Here is a 24,007-nt window from a genome sequence, read left to right on the forward strand (position 1 = left end):
GGCACGTCATCAACAAACGACGCCGTGTGAAGTTAAATATAACAAATTATTCTCTTATTATTTTTACAGAAGAAGCTAAGAGAGGTGTGTAAAATTACACGTTTAATTTATTCAGATAAAGCGACATTTATAGCAAAGTAACATCCAGTGGAGGTAACACGCTCAAACAAAACTACTATCGAATCAAAAACTACACTTCCCAGAGTTCCTATTTCCGCTGCGTGATGCCGCCTGTGACAGTCTGAGTTGGTTTTTGACCTAAGATAAGTCAACATACAGTGATTTGGATGAAGAGCTTTCAAGGTACAGTAACTAAATTGTCTTATTAAGAGTCCAAACTATCCGAACAACATCTGTTAGATGTGGTTTAATTAAAGCTGGCGCAGAAGAAGATGTTTAGTTGTGTCATCAACTGTTTTTGAAGGTTTAGCTCCTTGGCTAATGCGTTTGTTAGTCGGTCATGGGATTTATGCACAAATAAAGAAAACATGTCAACAAAGCTTCTGTATGCGTCAATGTTTAACAAATATGTAAGGATTATCATTAAAATACACTAAGATTTATAGTTTTAAACGGAAATGTTTAAAATTTTAAATTAAAAAGTTCATTATCTGATATATAATAATTATAGTTAGTATATTTACATTAGTAAAATTGTTATATAATAATAAATGTTACAAATAATAATTGGCTGAATAACTCTAATCTTTATGTAATTTAAATATATGTAATAATATGTAAATAATAAATAAATTATATGTAAATGTATGGTAACGATTTTGTTAATGATTACTAATATTGTGTTGTATTATTATTATTATTATTATTATTACTATTATAATAAGTTATTAGTAATAAAGGGTATATCAACATAAATAGGCATAACATCGGTTCAGAGTAATTTATAAATTTTTAAAATATATATATTTTAGGGGTTTTTCACAGTAGAGATGAGACAGGAATACATGGGGAGCAGAGAGAGGGGGTGAAGGATCGGCAAAGGACCTCGAGCCGGTAATCGAACTCTGTCGCTGTGAGCACCTTGTATGTCGGCACACTTTACCACTAGGCTATTGGCGCCGACTGGAGTAATTTGTACTTACCCAAAGTTTTCAAGAAAATATATTTTCTCTTAAAAAATGTAAAAATATGCTATTTTTAGTAATGTTTTTTTATTTTTTTTTATCAGAAATGTATTTATTTGTGATAATGTAAAAATGTTCATGCACTATTAATAGCATATTTTTCGTAGCTTATATCATTTACATTTTAAAGGTGCTGTATGTAAGTTTTTGACTCTTCTTAAGCATAAAAAATACCATCATATGTTTGCAGATATTTAAGAAACATGCTAAGTGAAAATTCTTGTTTATCTGAAAAACAATGTTGAAGTCAGATATTCTGCTTTGAAAATGTGAGTTGCGTGCCGGAACAGCTGACTTTTGTTTTGGTCATTTAACCCACCCACTGGCAGTTTATCCAATTATATTTCAGCAGCCCGGGTTGCCTTGGTAAAAAAAAACACAAATTTCCCTCATTCAGCCATAAAGGCTCTCAAAGCATGCGTCCGTGACTGAAATGTGACCTCCGGTGGACAGTAGCAGACTCCGAAATGAGACGCAGATTCAGAGTTCCACATGAGGTTATTAATTAGCAAATAATCTAAACATTACGATCGTAAACATTAGGTGAGCAGGTTACATTGTAACCCCGTGTCCTCACAACACGCTACGTGAGGAGATTTGCAGTGAAAAGCAATTTGGCTGTTTGCTGCAGACGAAACACGACAGAGTTTTAAATACAGCTATTCAGAAGCACAGAATATGCACTCACTCATGAAATGGTCAGGTTTATATTCTAATTAATACCTATTAAATACCTATTTCCTTTAACATTATTAAATTTACATGCTGAATCGCTGATATGAGTCACGGTTTCAAACGGTTTATTTTATTTTCAAGATCTGAGGTGAACTATCTGCTGCTGCTTTCAGTAATATAGTAATAAATGCCATGTAAAATGGCATTCAAACTCACAGTATTAGCATTTAACACTGAATAAAGCACATGAGGTGTACCTGAGGTGATCATTGTCAGTTTTCTGTTGTTCAGCTGCAAGAAATAGAAGCCATTTCTGATATATCAATATGTTTGTTAGAACAAAAACTTCTTTTAATATGGAAAATATTCCTTCTTTCGTGAGCCGTTGCTTTTATTTAGAACACTCGCTCCTGTTGGTCCTCAGCTACTGCGTGTCAAACTTGCATACTGCACCTTTAAGTACTGCAGCAGAATCCAGTAGATTACAATATTGTGCAATGCATGAATTTGAATGTGGCAGTATGAAGAACAGAGGAATTAACTGAATTCTGCTTCCTCTTTTAATGATTGTTTCTGTAATTTCACTTCCAGACAGTGATGTAAACTATTTGTACTGTAAGAGCCTCTGAGCTGTAGGGGTCATGCAGTGAATGGCTCCTGGCACGAATAGTGGTACTTCTGACTGCGGCTTCTGTTCTGCTGGCTTTCGCTCGTGCCTGATGTCAGGATGGCGGCATATGTCCACAGTAAGGGTGTGTCCTGGGAGGTTAAAAATGACACCTTGATGCCATCAGATCGACTCCGGCAGGACAGATCGGAGAGTCCGACCCCAGGCCTGGTGGAGGGTACTGAGCCAGGTTAGTTTAACAATTCATTTATAATCTCGTTTATTAAGCCAAATTATATTCCACTTATTTATTGTTTCATATTTTTTTATTTCCGTTTTTTTTATGTTGCGTTTAAAATGTGTTTATGTTAAAGAGGATCTATTATGCTACGTTTTACAAGATGTAAAATAAGTCTCTAATGTCCCTAGAGTGTGTATGTGAAGTTTCAGCTCAATTTTTATGAACTCCGTTTTATAAAGTTCATCTAGGGAGGGGTCAGCAACATAAAAAGGACGCGCAACTCAGGAAATACAATTCTCTATTTATTTAGAGACAAAAATGCATGTCTTATAATTATAAATATATAATATATAATTAACTTTACAACAACTTGAACTGAATCAAAATTAATTAAATAAACAAACATAACATAACATAACATAACATAGATTAACACAAAGATGAAAACAAGCACCAACAACACCGGCATGGCTCATCAGCTGGTCATGCTTGCGACAGAGCATAAAAAGGAGGATCAGCCAGACACGCACTGGAAACAAAGAGCCACCCAGATGCACATTCAGCTTCCGCTTATAAAGCCGACAACGTGTAATTAGCTGCAGATGCAAGGCAGAATCTGTCTTAAAGAAAGAGAAATGCCAACTAATATCAAGAAAACATACATAACTTCCAAACAAACAGTAATAATAATAAATAATTACTGGACTGTAACAAAATACTCCACAAAATAATGTTTTATAAGCTCCAAACAAACAAAAATAAACAACAATAATAAATAAATGCTGGACCACAATAAAATACCCCACAAATAATGTTTTGTAACTCTTTGAAACTGCCCCTTTTAGGCTTTGATGCTAGTTGTGCCCTTTTGGTGATTGTCACTTTAAATTAAAATGAGGTTGTGCTCTTTTCATAAGAGGGTGGAGCTACAAATGCCTATGTGTCAGCGTAGTGGCAGATTCAAAAACAAAACTAGGGTCCTATGATAAAAATGGGGAGATCATCTGGATAATAAGATAACAAGGGGGGAAATCTCCCTCTGGATTTCCCAGAAGCATCAGGAGTATGGGAGGGCTGCTTCCACTATTGTATTTCAATGGCTTTAATGGTATTGCTGACCTTGAATGAGTTTTTGACAGATTTAATTGATGTGTCTACAGCAGTGTTTCCCAGCCCTGTTCCTGAAGGCACACCAACAGTACACAATTTCAACCTCTCCCTAATCAAACACACCTGAATCAACTTATCATAACATCAGAAGAGACTCCAACACCTGAAGTTAATGAGTCAGAAAAGGGAGACATCCAAAATATGTACTGTTGGTGTGCCTCCAGGAACAGGGTTGAAAAACACTGGTCTAGAGTCTTTTTCTGTCCACTCTCAACCAGTAGCTTTTTTTGACCAACATGTAATGTTGTGAAATGTTGTTACATTGAACTGTTATTTATTTGAATAATATTTTTAGGGATGCACCAAATATTTGGCCACTGAATTTTTCTTAAGGTTTTTATCACTGAAACAATATGGCCGAAACTGCGTGTTGTAATAATACAAACAGAAACCACGGCCTGTGCGTGTTGTCTAAAGCAGCATGTCTGCGGTGTGTCTATTCAATCTAATCGTATCCTCTGCACATTATCACGACTGTGCTTGATTTGCGCACTTGAAATGATCCAGACCGCGATGGATGCGGGGAGACTTCTTTCACACCTTGCGCATAATCAGAGCAGCAGCAGTGGCAGCTTCCTCCCATGCTGTTTTCTTAACCTGCAAGACTGTATTTTATAAATTATCTAGATCATAAAGAACTGTCTGCTTCTCAAGCTCTGTGAGAAGTGTAATTCGTGTCTTTTCAGGTGCACTCGGTCAGAAGACAATCGCCTGTGATATAATGTCATTTTGTTTTTGATCGACAGCATGATGTAGGCCTATAGTTGTAATAATATTTATAAGATATAGTTATAATGATATTTATACATGACCATACTAGTGTGCAACTTAAGCAAAACTGATACTAAAATTGTTTTAAATTTGGTTTTGTAGTTCAGGCCCAAACAAATATTTGTTTGGGCCTGAACTACAAATTTTATTTGATTGGCTATATAAAAATCAGTTGATATTATTGATGCATTTATTGGGTAAAATAAAATTGTTACTTTTTACTGTAATAAGTCCCCATCCCCAGAAGTGAAAACCCTTTCTGTTGAAGACTGTTGCAATGTGCTAAATAAATATTTTCATCATTTGTAATTGATTTTTACTTTAAAACTTTAATATTAATTTATGCAATTGCAGTGCCCTAATTTTAGTAAGGGCGATGCGGTGGCGCAGTAGGTAGTGCTGTCGCTTTACAGCAAAAAGGTCGCTGGTTCAAGCCTCGGCTGGGTCAGTTGGCATTTCTGTGTTCTCCCCGCATTCCCGTGGGTTTCTTCTGAGTGCTCCAGTTTCCCCCACAAGTCAAAAGACGTAGTATAGATGAATTGGGTAAGCTAAATTGTCTGTAGTGTATGTTTGTGAATGAGTGTGAATTGATGTTTCCCAGTGATGGGTTGCAGCTGGAAGGGCATCTGCTGCATAAAAACGTGCTGGAAAAAGTTGGCGGTTCATTCCGCCGTGGCGACCCCAGATTAATAAAGTTACTGAGCCGAAAAGAAAACGAATGAATAAATAATTTTAGTAAGGTTAGTACACAGTCATAGCCATAAATTCAATGGTACTAATAGTTGGCATAATTTATTTAGGTGTTTTTGGCCTTGATTTCCTCTTTTTCGGTTTCGGCCAAGAGTTTTCTTTACGCTGCATCCCTATTTTTCTTTTTTTTTATGGGAAATTGTATGTCATTAGTCTCCAGACTTCTGTGCAACCCAATTCTTCATAATTCATGAAAATCATCTTTTGTCAGCTGTTTGGACAGAACAGTGTGCAGGTACAGTTTGTCCATTGTCATATTGGGGTGATTAAAGACAATAAATATACTGAGGTTAAAATAGGATCCCTCCCATTCTGAGGCCGATTGCAACGTGATGTAAGAGTGCGGTTTCCCCGCCCAATAAATTGATTGACAGCCGCGTATTAACCATAGACTGTAAAATATATGGACGGAGTATCCGTGACGTCACCCATAGGTTTCTGAAGAGCGCAAAAGAAGCCACAAGAGGAAGGACCAAGATGGCGACCTGACCACACTTTATTTAACGAGCGCTTGCACCAAAACTATAATATCAAAAAAAGAAGACACGGTAAAGAACCTGGGTAGACTCTAACTGTTATTAAATAGTCATCTATCATCTACATGTCGTCACGGGAAAAGAAGAGAACGATGAAGGCTGCTAAACAAGCTGCCGCGACAGATTTAATTAACCCCCTCATGTCTAACTGCCATGACTACGCTAACACAGTCGGTCACCTGTCTCTGATGCTTTCAGAAGAGGAATTTCCATCATATCCTGCAACACCGTGCAAACCTCCTGCATCTAAAAAAGCTCTCCTTAAAGAAGAGTGTGCAGTTTCCCCGTCTAACTTAGACATTGTCGATACTCTCTCGACATTAATCAACACAAGATCAGATGCCATTGAAAAGATGGTAGGTGAAAACTCCATGAAAATAGAAGGCTTAAAGCTGACAATTGATTTTGCATGTAACGAAATAAAGGATGCGAAGACACGGATTGAGAAAGTGGAGAGGAGATTAAAGAATGAAGAGGAGACGGTTACTCAGCTGAAAAACAGAATAACGGAGTTGGAAAATTACTCGAGAAGATGGAATTTGAAAATGCACGGGTTACCGGAATCAGTCGAAGATGTTAAATCTGAAATCATCAAAATATGCCAGACCGTTCTGCCTCAAGAACAAAGCAAATTAACAGAGGTGATTGATGTCGTACATCGTCTGGGAAAGAAGAAGCCAGGAGTCGCTAGACCAAGAGGAATCATACTTCGCTTTCTGTCAAGAACACATCGGGATGCGATATGGGCTGCAGCGAAGAACAACTCGTTTCTACGAGAAAAAGGCCTGAGATTTGCTGAAGATCTTCCTCAATCTGTCAAGGATACTAGAGCCAAGTTTTGGCCTACAATTCAAAAGGCACGCAGCGAGGGCAAATCTGCCTACTTTGTCGGGGCGCGAGCTTTTATTGGGGGCGTTGAGCTTCGTCTTCATCAGAGTGAGGATGGTTCGCAGAATGATAAAGAAAACGGGGATAAAATGACTTAAACTTGTTGCTGCTTATTACATGCCTTTTTTACGTTTCTAACGTTACTCAATGCATAGGCGGTGACTTTGCAAGACTTCTTTTTGCTCAGTTCTTTATACTTAATTAGTTTATATTCTTTATTGTCTTTACGTACCTCTATTCGTAATATGGTGCTTCGTTCGGTTATTGAATGAACATTTTTCTCTCAAGTGACATTCGTCTCAATATTCTTATTCTTTCAAGTTGACTGTTTATGTCTTTTTCTATACTATCTTTAAATGCCAGGGGGTTGCGTTTCAACTTAAAACGTAAAGCACTGTTCTTGTTTGTGAAACAATTTAAAACAGATTTTTGTTTTTTTCAAGAATCACACTCTGTACCAGAAGACTCTAATTATTGGCGTTCCCAATGGGGGAATGATGTATGGTTTTCCAACTGTTCCGAGCGTTCTGCTGGTATTATGACTGCACTAAACCGTTTTAATGGCAACATTTTGCACTCAGAAGGTGATAGCAATGGCCACTTTCTCATTCATATAATTTCTATTGTTAACCAAACGTTTTTGATTATTAATATTTACGGATATAATTCCAATGCACAGAATGTCCAGTTGCTTGATTTATTAGATAATAAAATTAAACATTGGTTGACTAAATTTCCTAATGCGCATATCATAATTGGAGGAGATTTTAATATCACTCTTAATAGTCAAATGGACCGGTGGCCACCTGGAAAAGATTCCTCTGCGACTACAAAAATAAAACTATTAATGGATAGATACGAATTGATCGATACATGGAGGCAAAAATTTCCTGATGATCCGGGATTTACTTGGTCTACTAAAAATCTTAGTAATTATTCACGCATTGATTACTGGCTAGTATCAAAGGACCTAAACCAAATGGACATCTCTTTATCTACTCATCCCACCCCGCTGACAGATCATAAAGCAATTGCAATAAAGATTAATATATGTACGTCTGAAAACGTAAATGGGAGAACATCATATTGGAAGCTTAATACCTCATGTCTAAAGAACAAACAAGTTATTACGGAAATTAACCGTTTACTTAAATATTTTTTAAATAAAGCAACCGCAGAACAATCTTTCGGTAAAAACTGGGAATTGTTTAAATATGAATCTGCAAAATACTTAAGATCATTTAGCAATATGTGTGTTCGGACTAGAAGGGCCGAGGAAAAGGATATCATAGCCCACATCTCTTCCATTATAGAGAAAGGGGTGGATAATTTATCTGATGATGACCAACTTGATCTCATAGAATTACAGAACAAATTAGATGAGATTTATAAGAAAAAAGCCGAGGGTGCATTTATTCGTTCTAGGAAAAAATGGCTTGAAGAGGGGGAGCAGAATTCCGCGTATTTTTTTCGATTAGAAAAGCAGCGTGCAAATCACAATACTATAAACAAGCTTAATATTAATGGAACAGTTACCTCTGATTCTAAATTAATATCTAAATATTGCTCTATGTTTTACGGTAATTTATACACTTCCAACTACTCAGAACAATTAACATCCTCATTTTTATCATCCTTAAAAAATCCTAAAAATATCTCATTAGAAGATAAGATTTTTTGTGACAAGCCCATAACTAGTAAAGAAATATTGGATGCCATCAACCATTTAAAAAATAATAAATCCCCTGGAACAGATGGGATGGTATCAGAGTTTTATAAAACTTTTGCCCAACAGATGGCGCCTTTCTTACTGCATGTATTTAATGAGAGTATTTCCAATAGCAAATTGCCACCAACTATGAATCAAGGTCTTATCACACTTGTCCCAAAGTCAAATAAAGATCTCTTGTTTATTGATAATTGGCGACCAATATGTCTATTAAATAATGATTATAAAATATTTGCAGCAATTCTTGCTGAAAGATTCAAAGATATATTAGACTCAGTTATTGATCAAACCCAATCAGGATTTATGAAGAATAGACATATTGCTAACAATATCAGACTAGTTTTGGACATTCTCGATTACTCCCACTTGATTTCTGAGAAAAGTTATATATTATTTTTAGACTTCTATAAAGCTTTTGATACCCTTGAACATAATTTTATTTTTCTCAGTCTTAAAAGGTTTGGGTTTGGTCCATTTTTTTGTAACGCAATTCAAACTCTTTATAGTAATGCTAACAGCTCAATTAAACTGAAAAATGGGACTTCAACTAGATTTGATGTTAAAAGGGGCATACGCCAAGGATGTCCCATTTCTCCTTATTTATTTCTACTGGCTGCACAATTATTAGCAGATCATATTAAGCAAAGTGATCTTTTAGGCATCAATATAGCAGAAAGGGAAGTGATTGTCAGTCAGTTAGCGGATGACACTACTCTCTTTTTAAAAAATAGTGATCAAGTTGCCATAGCTTTAGGAGTAATAAATACATTTTCAGAAGCATCTGGTTTACACCTGAATATTGCCAAATGTGAATTATTATCTGTGAAAGATTGTGATGCTCCCTCTATTTGCAATATCCCGATTAAAGAAAAAGTCGTTTATTTAGGAATTGTTATAACCAAAAATGAATCCATACGCTGTAGTGATAATTTTACTCCAATTATAGAAAAAACTCATAAAAAACTTAATCAGTGGCTTCAAAGAAATATCTCTTTAAATGGAAGAGTGCTACTTACTAAAGCTGAAGGTCTATCCAGATTAGTCTATGCTGCTTTGGTCTTACAATTAGAAAACAAAATTTGTAAAACAATAGACAAGTTATTATTTAACTTTGTTTGGAGAAATCGTACACATTACATTAAGAAAACAGTTGTGATGAACACCTATGAAAATGGAGGACTAAATTTTTTAGATTTTAATACATTAAATTGCACCTTTAAAGTTAATTGGATGAAACAATTTTTAAAGTGCCCCACATCGATTTGGAATTATATCCCTAACTATATTTTTTCAAAGCTGGGTGGCTTGAACTTTCTCTCCCTGTGTCATTATAATATTGAGAAGTTACCCATAAAGCTCTCGGCATTTCACAAGCAAATGCTTCTTGCTTGGTCTCTTATCTATAAACACAACTTTTCTCCACACTCTTTTTTTGTTTGGAATAACCGCAATATACTCTACAAAAACAAATCCTTATTTCTTCAGAGTTGGTATGATAAAAAAATTATTTTAGTTCATGATCTCTTTAATGAAAATGGTTTTTTGCTATCATATTATGAGTTCTTACAGAAGTTCAATTTTCCTGTGTCACCAAAAGAATTTGCCATTGTATTTGATGCTGTTCCTGCAGGAATTATTACACTGTTTAAAGGCTTGAACAGAACTCTATGTATCACACCATCTCTCTGTGATCCATTTGAAACAACAGTGGGCAAAGCTTGTCTTGTTCCAAACTCAAATAACAAATCAATCCGTATTTTGTTTCAGAAAGAAGTTGTTGCAAAATCATATGTTATTACTTACTGGAGCAATTTCACAAATATTTCAAACTGGAGAAAAGTTTGGCTTTTGCCACACAAATATCTTATTGTGAACAAAGTCAGAGAAGTGTCTTTTAAATTAATTCACAGATTCTACCCAGTGAGTAGCTATTTAAAAAGATTTAAATTGAATATTAACACAATGTGCACTTTCTGTAATTTAAAAGAAGAAACAACTGTACATTTATTTTGGTATTGTTCCTACACAAAAACATTTTGGGGTAACTTTTGCAAATTTGTTATTGAGTTTATATATTCCAATTTTTCTTTGCTTTGGGAAAATGTATTATTTGGTTTTATTGATACAGACAATAGTACAGATAAAATGTTCTACTTCATAAATCTTTTACTTTTACTTGCTAAATATCATATCCATAAATGCAAATTCTCCAATAATAAACCACTTTTTAAGGTATTCATAAAAGAACTGAAACAATACTTTGAAACACTTTCCGGTTCAGGAAACACTAAGGCTAGGAAAACATTATCTTGTCATGCCCTATTTAAAATTCCCCTGTAAAAAGCGGTACTTCGTTTTGATTTACTTACACTATTAATATTGTATTTTTATTTTAAGCTTTACGTTATATGTATCTCTTATTCAATTTATTGTATTTTTTCCCCTTCTTTACTGTTTTATCCCCCTGGCATCTTTTATGTTCCTTATATAGTTCCTAATGTGTCATTATGCTGTAATAATTTACTGTTTAATAAAAAAAAAAAAAAAAAAAAAAGAAGCCACAAGTAGGCGCGGCCAACCGTCGCCATTTTGTTCGCGCGTCATCGCACCCATGGCGGGATACCAAACAAGGGCAAAGAGGTGGAGAGTGGGCGGAGCTACAGACACCTGCTGGCACTTTGCTTAGACCTGGCAGACAGACTTTACTTTGGGAGAAACGCTTGATACTTTATTACCTGCGACTCGTTTGTGTTCTGACCACATGTGCTTGACTGTACACTATATCAGTAAAGTGATTAGACTTTCAAAAACACTGTAGTAATACATTGAGCCACTAAACATTGTTCTTATGACGTTTTTCTACAGGAGGAAAACGCGAATTACTTCCAAACACTCCAGATATAGTGTGTGTTAGTAAATGCAAGACTATTGATGAACTCTAGCATAACACTGTATGACAACGCTTCAGATGACTGTTCTAGAGCCTACAGCTAATCAATCTGTCACATTCTGGAGTGCTTTACGGGTCTAAAGAAAAATATTAATGATAAATGATCTTAAATAAAACAAATACGTTAATAGAGATGGTATACGAGTATATAACTTTACTCACATGGGAAACGAGGCCACGTGAACGGTTTGTGAGCACAATTAAGTGCACACAGCATCCCATATCATCTGATAATTGTAAGAAATAAGTCCAAAAGGCAGCTGGCTGTGTAAAGCCACATAAAACAAAACAAAAATACGATGAATATGCCGAGATCAGTGGCTAATCTGCCGGATTCAGCTGAGGTGAAGTGACGGCGACCAGCGAGACCTAGCTGTCACTCAAGTGGCCACGCCCTTAATTATGCAAACTTAATATAACCTAATATAAAGGAAACGGATGAGTTATAAAAAAATTCACCCCCCTCACAGTTGTCATGGAGGGTAATAATAGCTATATGAACCAAAATCGTTCTTTGTACCAGGCTGTAAACACCTTTTTTTCTGCTGTAAAGTTGGCCGTTCTAACAGTGGGCTCAATTGCACTTTGCTCTATTATGGAGCCAGGACTAGCGGAATTTTGATGAATTGCAGTTTCAGTTACTTCCGTATTGGCTTCCCGAGGGAGAGCGGGAGGTTGCCGCTTGGTATTAACACATCTCCGTAGTTACATGTATAATCATATCAACAAGACAGGATTGCAAAGCAACCAGGATTAAAAGATCTGTTGAGTACACTGTGATCATCAATCATCATCAAATGTGATCAAGAATTAGTTTTACAGGTTTAAAACATTTTTAAAACAGTGCGTGTTTGTAATGAATTACAGCGATTTTACCATCTTCATCAGCACAGCCACGTGTCAGTACAATTATAAAAGAAGACGCTTCAATCTCATTTTGTGGACATTAAATCAGGTTTATTTTGTACATGAACATAGCGGATATCCATACAGCAGTGGATATTAACGTGTATCCTGTCGCATTTGCCAAGCAAAAACAGTGCAAAGTTAAATGTGCGCGCTGTGTGTGACCTTTGTAATGACATTGTGTGTGACTCATCGAAAGACTTGAATTAATTTCACAACAAATAAGGCAACAAAAACAGCTACATTGTGTTTAGAGCAGACAATTCCAATATTCTGAAAGGTATAATAAATAATCTGATGTGTGTTTTGAGCTGAAACTTTACAGACACATTCTGGAGACACAAAAGGGGTAAAATATGTCTTTAATAGGTCTTTTTGCCCTTTAAAAACAATTAAAACAAACGGTGATACATTTTATGTAAAAAAAAAAAAAGAAAAAATAAAACAAACAAATAAATAAATATATAGGGTGTCACGGTGGTGCAGTGGGAAGCGCGATTGCCTCACAGCAAGAAGGTTGCTGGTTCAAGCCTTTGCTGGGTCAGTTGACATTTCTGTGTGGAGTTTGCATGTTCTCCCCGTGCTCCGGTTTCACCTACAGTCCAAAGACATGTGGCACAGGTGAATTGGGCAAGCTAAAATTGTCCGTAGTGTATGAGTGTGTGTGGATGTTTCCCAGTACTGGGTTGCAGCTGGAAGGGCATGCGCTGCGTAAAACATATGCTGGATAAGTTCATTCCGCTGTGCCAACCCCAGATTAATAAAGGGACTAAGCCGAGAAGAAAATGAATGAATGAATGAAATAAATATATATGCAAAATGCAAATATCAAAAGGAGATGCACTGAAAAGGCTGATTCACTCTAAATTCCCAACCTTTTCCTGTATTTAATTTTTTTTTTCTTACAAACGTTGTATTAACATTAATATAATTATTGATTATGTGATTTGCTGAGCAGAAATGTTGTTAATTTCCTAAGCAATGCATTGCTTATTTACAGGTGCAGGACAGGAAGGTGCCATGTTCGTTCATGCTCAGTCTTTTGAGGACCTGACTGCTGATAGTGAGCCCAACACTGATGACAAATCTGCAGAGGTGGACGACGCTCAAGAAGAGGCTCTGGAAGAAAGAGACAAGGAGGAAAACTTAGAGGCTGAGCAGGAGGAAAAGGGGAAAGAGGAGCTGAAGAACAGCAACAAGGCGAAAGAGGAGGATGTGATGAGCGAAACATGGCGGAGTCACAGAAAGCATGTTTTCGTCTTGAGTGAGGCAGGAAAACCAATCTACACGCGCTATGGCACAGAGGAGGCACTCTCCAGCATTATGGGGGTCATGATGCTGCTTATGTCATTTGTGGAAGATAAGAAGAACATCATACGCTCCATTCATGCAGGTATGAAATAATAAGTTTAAATATATGATGTTGAAATATATGGGTTGCAGCTGGATGGGCATCCACTGTGTAAAATGTATGCTGGAATAGTTGGCGGTTCATTCCACTGTAGCGACCTCTGAAATAGAGACTAAGCCGAAGGAAAATGAATGAATGAATGACAGTCAGGACATTTATGATGTTATAAATGTTCAATTTCTACCCATTAAATAAAAAATATGCACAAAAATGTTAAGCAACGCAACTGTCTTCAATAATAATAATACAGATAATAATAATAAATAGTATTAAAAGTTTTTCTTGAGCACCCAATTAGCATCTTATCATTATTTCTGAAGGATCATGTGACACTAAAGACTGGAATAATGATTAATCACAGAAAATATATATATATTAAAATGTTTTAAAACGTTAAAGATGCACTACCGTTCAAAAGTTTCGTGTCAGTTGGATTTTTAAATGTTTTAAAATAAGCTTAGCCTCCTCACCAAGCCTGCATTTATTTAATCAAAAATACAATACAAATTGTAAAATTGTGAAATGTTATTGCACTATAAAATAACTGTTCAATAGTAGTTTATAAATTAATTTAATCATTTATTCCAGTGATTTAAATGATGAATTTTCAGCTTCATTACTTCAGTCTTCAGAGTCACATGAACCTTCAGAAATCACTCTATTACTAACTTCTTCTTCTTCTCATTCTTTTTTTTATTAATTGTAATCCGCTTAAGTGTGACGTCACGCAAAGCGACTTCCGGGTCCAATTGCTCTATCAAACTGTATGGGAAAATTAATCAAATGTTAATAATAAACGTTTACAAATTTATGTAATACCTTCGAAAATCACAATCGCAATATATGTATATCCATGCCTAATATTCGATGGCCAGAAAGTGATAATTTTTTGTAAATTGTTAAAATTTTGGTATTTGTATTGCAGCACTTTAATGTGTGATAGGACTAAAAAGTGGCCATAAACGAATATTTTATAAACGATTTTTTTTTTTAAATTTAATAAATGCTGCCTTAATGAACAGAATATTTAAAAAAAAAAAAAAAAAAAAAAAAACTGACCCCAAAAAAACTTTTGACCGGTTGTGTATATTTTAAATTGTAATAGTATTTTGCAGTATTACTGCTTTTACTGCAGTTTTTATCCCTTGGTTGGGGAGCATAGAGGACCTGAAAAACCTATGAAACATTAGTCTATAATCATTGAGATTTTTAAAACCATTTTTATCATGAACATCAGATTACATGACCTTTTTTAAAAGTTAAATTTAATTATAATACAAAATTTTTTATGATAATTTTTATTGTAAAATGGTTTATTATAGACCATTTTGAGGGATGTAAACCAAAACAATGGTCCCAGCTTATTTCCTGTTTGCCATTTTTAATTTCTATAGCTTCAGAGAATCCAAAAAGAGCCACATATACAATAATGTTATGATAGTTCATCACCTTAGAATTATAAGGTTCTATCTGACATTTTTTGTCGAAATTGAGTTATTGACATTTTCTTATTAAATGACAACTTATTTACATTATAGGATTTTTTTTATAAGTTGTTTACATTTTTAAGACTTTTTATCTAAACAAACAAATGTTACACACCTACTGTTTGCTATATGGAATGCAAAAACTTTGAAGCTCAATATGTCAAAATCATTCAGAACGCAGATAGAACCTTATAATTCCAAGGTGACGAGTTGTTTTAACATTAAGTTATGATTGACTTGCCTCGTTACAGTTATGAAATAGTTTGATAGCCAGCAGGAAATGTTCATCGGCCAGGGACATGACCGTATTGAAAAAGTCTATAAAATCTGTTTATACCTGTTTTTTTTTTTTTTTACTTTGTTGTATTCTAATTGAAACCAACAAAAAGGAAGCATAATAAATTAGATCTCTTCCATATTTAACACTATAATGTTTTTCATTGTTTTTTTTTCAGATGGCTACAGGGTGGTATTCCTCAGGAAGAGCCCTCTTATCCTGGTAGGAGTCTCTCGCACAAGCTGCTCGGACCGGGAATTAACACGAGAGCTTCAGTATGTGTATTTCCAGATAGTCAGCCTGCTCACCCTCACACAGCTGAACCACGTCTTCCAGCACCGGCAGAGCTATGACCTGCGCCGCCTGCTGGCAGGCTCAGAGCATCTCACCGACAACCTGCTGCGCCTCCTGGACCGAGACCCCAGCCTGCTGCTGAGCGCCGTGATGTGTCTTCCTCTGGCCAACTCAGCCCGTGACGTGGTCTCCTCCAGCTTACAGGCCGCAAAAGCCAAAAACCTAGTATTCTCTATCTTGCTTGCCGGAAACAGGCTGGTGACACTTGTGCGCAAAAAGGACCAGTTCCTGCACCACATGGACCTGCACTTGCTCTTCAACTTGGTCGGCTCTTCATCCTCTTTTCGTGAAGGCGAGGGTTGGACACCCGTATGTCTGCCCAAGTTTAACCCGGCTGGATTTTTCCATGCCCATATTTCTTACCTAGAGCCAGCCTCAGATCTGTGTCTGATCCTGGTGTCCACCGATCGTGAGGATTTCTTTAACCTCTCTGACTGTAAGAAGCGCTTCCTGGAGCGTTTGCGCAGACGCAGTGCCTATCAGTCCCTGCAGGAGGCACTGAACACACCAAGCTACTCCGTCTCACAGGTCGGCATACCTGAGCTGAGACACTTTGTGTACAAATCTAAAAGCTCTGGGCTCTATACTAGGTAAGAGAGTTTGGGTTTAGTGATCATAAAAGCAAATGAAATGTTGTATATTTATAGGAGACCTAATTGTTTAAAAAATGTAGGCTTAGAAAAGAGGATGGATAGATGGTAGGCTAGCAAGTTGATGCATGGATTGATTGATTGTTAGAATGACGGTTTGATGGTTGGATAGGCAGATATGTAGATTGATAAACACCAAGTTGGAAGATATATATATATATATATAGCGATGGATGGATCGATAGAATGATGAATAGGCAGATAATTAGATTGATGGTCACAAAGATTAATAGATAGACTGGTGGATGATCGATAGATAGTCATATGGATGGATGATGGATTGATTGAATGATGAATAGGCAGACAAATAGACACACATGGATGGATGGATGGATGGATGGATGGATGGATGGATGGATGAATAGGCAGAAAAGTAGATGTATGGATGGATGCATAGGCAGAAAAGTAGATCGATGGATGGATGGATGGATGGATGGATAGACGAATGGATGGATGTATGGATAGGCAGAAAAGTGGATGGATAGATAGATAGATAGATAGATAGATAGATAGATAGATAGATAGATAGATAGATAGATAGATACATAGATACATAGATACATAGATAGATGGATAAATATGGATGGATGGATGGATATGCAGAAAAAGAGATGGGTGAATGGATAGGCAGATAGATGGACAGATAGATAAATGGTTGGATGGATGGATGGACGGATAGGCAGAAAAGTAGATAGAAAGAAAGAAAGAAAGAAAGATATAATATATTTGATGTAATTTCCTGTTTTGTTTTTCTCTTCAGCCCTGATCTTCCAGCACTGTATGAGGGGGGAGAGGAGCAGGAGAGGCTGATGGGATTGTATCAGCACCTGCACAGCTGCCTGCATCACCCCACACGTCCACTGCGCTGCATCTACCGCTGCACAGACACCGAAAACCTCTATGCCTTGGTGAGTCTGCTGTAATATGTAGTATACTAGCCTTATCAGATACTCTTTTTGCCTTTTCAAAGTCTGATATGCACATGCACATACAAACATACTCACTTGTATACATGGTTTACGGGGACATTCCAAAGTTGTAATGTGTTTAATACTTTAAAAACTGCTGATTGGATGACCCTACCCCTAGACCCAACCCTCAAACTGCAACCCTGTGGCAAATTTTGAATGTCAAAAGACCCCATTAAGTATGAGTTTTAATCATTTTGAATTTTAAATCACCCTAATACTGTACTACTACATCATACACCCTGTCATTATACAACTACACTCACCGGCCACTTTATTAGGTACACCATACTACTACCGGGTTGGACCCACTTTTGCCTTCAGATCTGCCTTAATCCTTCATGGCATAGATTCAACAAGGTACTGGAAATATTCCTCAGAGATTTTGGTACATGTTAACATGATAGCATCACACAGTTGCTGCAGATTTGTCGGCTGCACATCCATGATGCAAATCTCCAGTTTCACCACATCCCAAAGGTGCTCTATTAGATTGGCACCTGGTGACTGTGGAGGCTATTTGAGTACAGTGAACTCATTGTCATGTTCAAGAAACCAGTCTGAGAGGATTCACTCTTTATGACATGGCGTGTTATCCTGCTGGAAGGGGCCATTGAAGATGTGTACACTGGTCATAAAGGGATGGACATGGTCAGCAACAATACTCAGGTAGGCTGTGGCGTTGACACGATGCTCAATTGGTACTAATGGGCCCAAAGTGTGGCAAGAAAATAACCCCCAACACCATTACACCACCACCATCAGTCTAAACCGTTGATGCAAGGCAGGGTGGATCCATGCTTTCATGTTGTTGACGCCAAATTCTGACCCTACCATCCGAATGTCGCAGCAGAAATCAAGACTCATCAGACCAGGCAATGTTTTTCCAATATTCTATTGTCCAATTTTGGTGAGCCTGTGCCAATTGTAGCCTCAGTTTCCTGTTCTTAGCTGACAGGAGTGGCACCAGGTGTGGTCTTCTGCTGCTGTAGCCCATCCGTCTCAAGGTTGGATGTGTTGTGTGTTCAGAGATGCTCTTCTGCATACCTCGGTTGTAACGAGAGTTTATTTGAGTTACTGTTGCCTTTCTATTAGCTCGAATCAGTCTGGCCATTCTCCTCTGACCTCTGTCATAAACAAAGCGTTTGCGCCCACAGAACTACCGCTCACTGGGAATTTTCTCTTTCTTGGACCATACGCTGTAATGCCTAGAGATGGTTGTGCATGAAAATCCCAGTAGATCAGCAGTTTCTGAAATACTCAGCCACTTAAATCACCTTTATTCTCCATTCTGATGTTCGGTTTGAACTGAAGCAGGTCGTCTTGACCATGTCTACATGCATAATTGCATTGAGTTGCTGCCATGTGGTCAGTTGATAAGACATTTGTGTCAACGCAGTTGGACAGGTGTACCTAATAAAGTGGCCGGTAAGTGTCCCTGTAAATCACATAAATTTATTCATGCACACATACGTTTAGGTTGTCTAGATTGGCTGCACATTATAGTGACAGTTTACCCAAAATTGAAATTTCTGTCATCATTTACTCATTATTCACTTGTTCAAAACCTATTTGAGTTTCTTCTGTTGAACACAAAAGGAGATGTTTTAAAAAATGCTGGTTGCTGGGACCCATTGATTTCCTTAGTATTTGTATATATCTATATTTCCTAATATAGATGTCAATGGGTGCCATTTTTCAAAATAGCGTCTTTTGTGTTCAACAAAAAGAAGAACATAAGACATAACGGTTTAAAACCACATAAATCATAAGTCAATTTTCATTTTAGGGTGAACTCTCCCTTGTTATTGCTGCTTTCTGTGTTTCTTACTTTGTCAAACCTCACCGTTTCTACAGGTAACCAGTGGCTTTGAGCTCTACCTGTGCTTCAGTCCTCTGGGAACAAAGAGTCTCGCTGTATCTGCTGTCAACAGACTCCTGAAGTGGATCAGGAAAGAGGAGGACCGACTGTTTATACTCAGTCCCTTAACATACTGAGCCAGTTCAGCACTCCTGAACGCCAGAAACACTAGTGAATGTGCTCGTACTTGAATGAATGAATGAATGGTGATATAAAGGGCTTGATTGCTTGTTTGAGGGCTTCTCACACTCATAAACTGCAGTCGGTGTTAATCAGGAAGGTCTAAAACTGAGTAAAGAGTATCTAATCATTCCTATTAGCAGTTGTCAAAGCATGAAACACAACATTTAAAGAGACAGTTTACCCAAAATGAACATTGTATACATTTATTCCTTCACTTATTCAAAACCTATTTGAGTTTCTTCTGTTGAACAGAAAAGGAGGTGTTTAGAAATATGCTGTTTGCTGGGACTCATTGATTTCCTTCATTAGCCTTTCCTTGACATTTTTCAAAATTCTGTCTTTATTTATTCATCCTCCATTTTTTTCTGAGTTTTTTTTGTTGAACTCTAAGGTAAATATACTGAAGATTTTTATTCTCCCAAAACAGCCATTGACTTAGTATTTTTATTCCTGCTATGGATGTGGCAGCTTTTTTCCCAACATTCTTTAGAATATCTTGTTTTGGGCTCAACAGAAGAATGAAATGCAAAGTTAAAGCCCCTTGAGTGTAAGTAAATGGTGAAGAAATGTTCAGTTTTTGGGTGAACTATCCCTTCAAGGATAAATGCTTTTAAGTGCGCCTATAATGAAGTAAAAAAATTGAAGGAGGTAGATAAAATCTTATAAATGCTCACAATGTTGCATTCTGAACATCTAGACCTCTGCTTTTTAATTATTGAGTAGACCTGCCACTGTTTCAACTTTACATCAGATGTTTTAAATCAGCTAAGGTAAAGCTATAGTTCACCCAAAAATGAAGATCATCATTCACTCACCCTTGTACTGTTCTTATGTCTCTACCCCCCCCCCCTTTTTTTTCTGTATAAGAGTAGCCAACAGCCACAAGCACAGCTGCTTGTTTACATTTTTGCAGTTAATTACCATACATTGATATACTTGCATCTCAATGGGAATACTCCTGCATTTTTTCATCACAGCAGAAAGTTATTGCATGCATGTGTCAGCTGTCATTCTGACTTTCATCCAATGTGATGAAACTATGCTGATTTCATCTTTATTAATCTTAATGCATCTTTTATAGTCACGTTGAGCAAACTGCCACACTAACGGAGCTCATGCATGAAGACAAACATCTGGTAGATCTGGTAATTTATTGAATAATACATTACATTTGGGTAACCCAGTGAATAGTTTAAATCTAAATCACACGCATCATCTGGGACAATTCTGTGATATTTGTGCATCTTTTTTAATAACTTCATCTTGGTCAATAATTATAGTATGCACCATTATTTTCCTGTTATTTTTTGCTGAATATTTTGTATTTTGAATGAGACAAAAGGGCTTATGGCATTGCACTATTTACTTGGAAAAAAAGCGATTAGTTACTTGGAAAAAAAAAGTGAGTATATCCCATTGGCTTAAAAAAACAAATTGACTTCACTTAAAGCTAGTAAATCCTTTGTTTTAAGTTGACTTAATTTTTATAATTATGTGCATAGTTGATTTACTTAATAATTTTAAGGCAATGCATTTACTCACTTTTTAAAGCACAGTCAATTACACTGTAAAAGTTATTTTCTTACCTTGAGTTTTTGTCTTGTTTCTAGTCCAAATGTCAACAACTTCTTAAATCAAGAAGCGTTTCTAGACAAGCACAAATTATTGTCTTTTTTCCAGAAATATTACGTTAAAATTAAGTGAGTTTTTCTTTTAAAACAAACAAAATAATCAGCCAACACTCAAAAACATATAAGATTGTTGGTGCTTGTTCAAACTACTTGTTTAAAATGAGCTGCATCAACACAATTTCAGTGTTTTTTTTACAATGTAATTTTGTTTACAATGTAAACAATGTTTATTCAACTTAAATTTGCAAAAACAATCAAGTTAACTTAATCTATTTATGTTGGGACAATATGAAGGAATTGTGTAGAACCCTTCTTTTTTTTTTACAGTGAATGTGGTAAGAAAAATAATTTAGTTTTTTTCTCATTGATATACGATTATTTTTCTTACCCCATTTGCAGATTATTTTGCTTGTTTTAAGGATAAACTCACCTAATTTTAACATGTTATTTCTGAAAACAAGACAATATTTTTTGCTTATCTAAAAAATCCTTCTTGATTCAAGATTTTTTAAGTCTTGATTCAAGACTATAAACGAGACACAAACCCTAAGTAAAAAAACAACAACAACATTTCTTGCATTGTAATGGCTTTTTACAGCGTGCAAGCGCACCACAGAGTTTAAATATGACAGATATTTCATTTTTGGGTGAACTATCCTTTAAATAAATGCTAATAATTGCATTAATATGTTATACTGTGGCCTTTGTATTTCATTTCTTTTCATAAAGGGTTATAATAGGTGTATAAATAAGCGTAGTGGGACTAAAAGTATCTTCTTCTCACCAAACTGTGTGTTTATAACAGGTGTTTAATTTCAGACAATACTAACATGTAGATGCTCCACAGGTGAATCGGTCTGTATTTCTGTCAAATGTTTGTCAGTGACTGATCGGGTGATATTTAAGTTAATTTCTGTGGACCAATCAATCTGAGGTAAATATAACTTGTCGTGTTTAGATTTTTAGTTTGTTTTTGTTTTTTTTACTAATGTCTTAATTTGAAAGAGTAAGAAAAGTGACATTGTGTGTGCCTAGAGGACCTCTGAAGTGCTTGTGCATTCATGTTCTTGTTATTCCAGTGCTGAAGGAATTGAATGTTAATGAATCCAGAGGGAAATTGGTTGTAATTTTGCACAAATGGTGGTGGTGACACTTATGCTTATGCTTTGACATCAATTTAACAAACATTTAAAGAAATTAAATGCATTTACAAAAGACTTAACTTTTTGCCACATGTTTATGTTTATTGCGTGATGTCTTAATCATTTCACAAATTACTTTTATTTTCACAAATTACTTTTATTATTATTATGTAAAATAAGAATAAAGCATATACAGGAGCAAAATTAAAATAGTACTGACTTAATGAGTAATCAGATCAACAAGTTGATGTATAAGATGTTGTCATTTGTAAGAAAAAAGGGCAAATATTAAATCTTTCTTCATGATTGTTTTGTCGTTTTCAAAAGCTAGAAGTCTACAGGCTCGTGTCTTCACTCCAAAAAAAAATATGCTTGCGTGTTTGTTCAAACTACTTATTTAAAATGAGTGGAAACAACTTTTTTTTTGGGGGGGGGGGGGGGGGGGGGGGGGGGTGGGGTGAACTTAATTGTTTTATGTTCAATTCACTTAAATTTGTAAAAACTAATAAGTAATCTCAATTCCTTTTTTTTTTATTGTGTACTCTCAAAAAAATGAAGTTTGCTACTTGTTCAAACTACTTATTTAAAAGGAGCTGAAACAACACAATTCTTAAGGTTTTTTGGGGACAACTTAATTCTTTTATGTTCAATCCAATTAGATTTGTAAAAAAACTAATAAGCTAACTTAATTCCTTTGTTGTCCCAACACAAATCAATAGCATAGAACACATTTTTTACCGTGTAATTCTGACAAAAAACAACAAATTTGTTAAATACTAACAAGTCAAATTAATTTCTTTATGTAGTCTCAACACACAATCGATTGTGTAGAACCCAATGTTTTTTAGTGTTGTACTGTTTAAAAGTATGTGGTCTAATGTTAAGTCTTGCTCACCAAAGCTGCATTTATTTTATTTGAAATACAGTAAAATTTGTTATATTGTAAATAATCAAGTTTTAGCTTCTCTATATTTGAATATTTTATTGGTATTTTATTCCAGATTATATGAATTTTGGGCGACACAGTAGCACAGCAAAGGGTCACTGGTTCGAGCCCCGGCTGGGTCAGTTGGCATTTCTGTGTGAATGTTCACATGGATTTCCTCCGGGTGCTCCGGTTTCCCCCACAGTCCAAAGACGTGCTCTATTGGTGAATTGAATAAGCTAAATTGGCCATAGTGTGTGTGTGTGTGTGTGTGTGTGTGCGTGTGCGTGTGTGTGTGCGTGTGCGTGTGCGTGTGCGTGTGCGTGTGCGTGTGCGTGTGCGTGTGCGTGTGCGTGTGTGTGTGTGTGAATGAGTGTGGGTGTGTGGGTGTGTGTGTGTGTGTGTGTGTGTGTGTGTGTGTGAATGAGTGTGGGTGTTTCCCAGTGTTGGGTTGTGGCTGAAAAAAAAATTTTAGCATCATCACTCCAGTTGTCATCTTATATTTCAGAAGTTATTGTAATATGCTAATTCAGACACATTTCGTATAATATATGAAAAAATATAAATCATTTAAAATATATAATGTATGAAAACGTAAAATGTTCTGCTCTATATATTTGTGAAAGCATGTGTAAAACTTTTAAAAACCTTACAAATGTCTTTACTGGCACTGTGATTGTTGAAAATATTTGTTTTGGAAACATTACACCTTGATTTTAGTATTTTTTTATGAATAAAATAAATCTATTA

General features: G+C 36.0%; 1 protein-coding gene across 2 annotated transcripts; it reads left to right on the plus strand.

The window, feature by feature from the left end:
* Nucleotides 1–223: 223 nt before the first annotated feature.
* mon1a (MON1 secretory trafficking family member A) lies at nt 224–22,412 on the plus strand. 2 transcript variants are annotated; one of them, XM_056468194.1, is made up of 7 exons: nt 240–303; nt 933–1,014; nt 2,412–2,677; nt 13,369–13,761; nt 15,722–16,487; nt 17,308–17,455; nt 19,373–22,412. In XM_056468194.1, the coding sequence occupies exons 3-7, from the start codon at nt 2,548–2,550 to the stop codon at nt 19,511–19,513; spliced, it is 1,578 nt and encodes a 525-aa protein (XP_056324169.1). In that variant the 5' UTR covers nt 240–303; nt 933–1,014; nt 2,412–2,547; the 3' UTR covers nt 19,514–22,412. The 2 variants fall into 2 exon arrangements, with proteins under 2 accessions (XP_056324168.1, XP_056324169.1); XM_056468193.1 differs by lacking the exon at nt 933–1,014 and having other exon boundaries at nt 224–303.
* Nucleotides 22,413–24,007: the final 1,595 nt, after the last annotated feature.

The sequence above is a fragment of the Danio aesculapii genome, chromosome 11 (genome assembly GCF_903798145.1).
Source record: "Danio aesculapii chromosome 11, fDanAes4.1, whole genome shotgun sequence".
Lineage (NCBI taxonomy): Eukaryota > Metazoa > Chordata > Actinopteri > Cypriniformes > Danionidae > Danio > Danio aesculapii.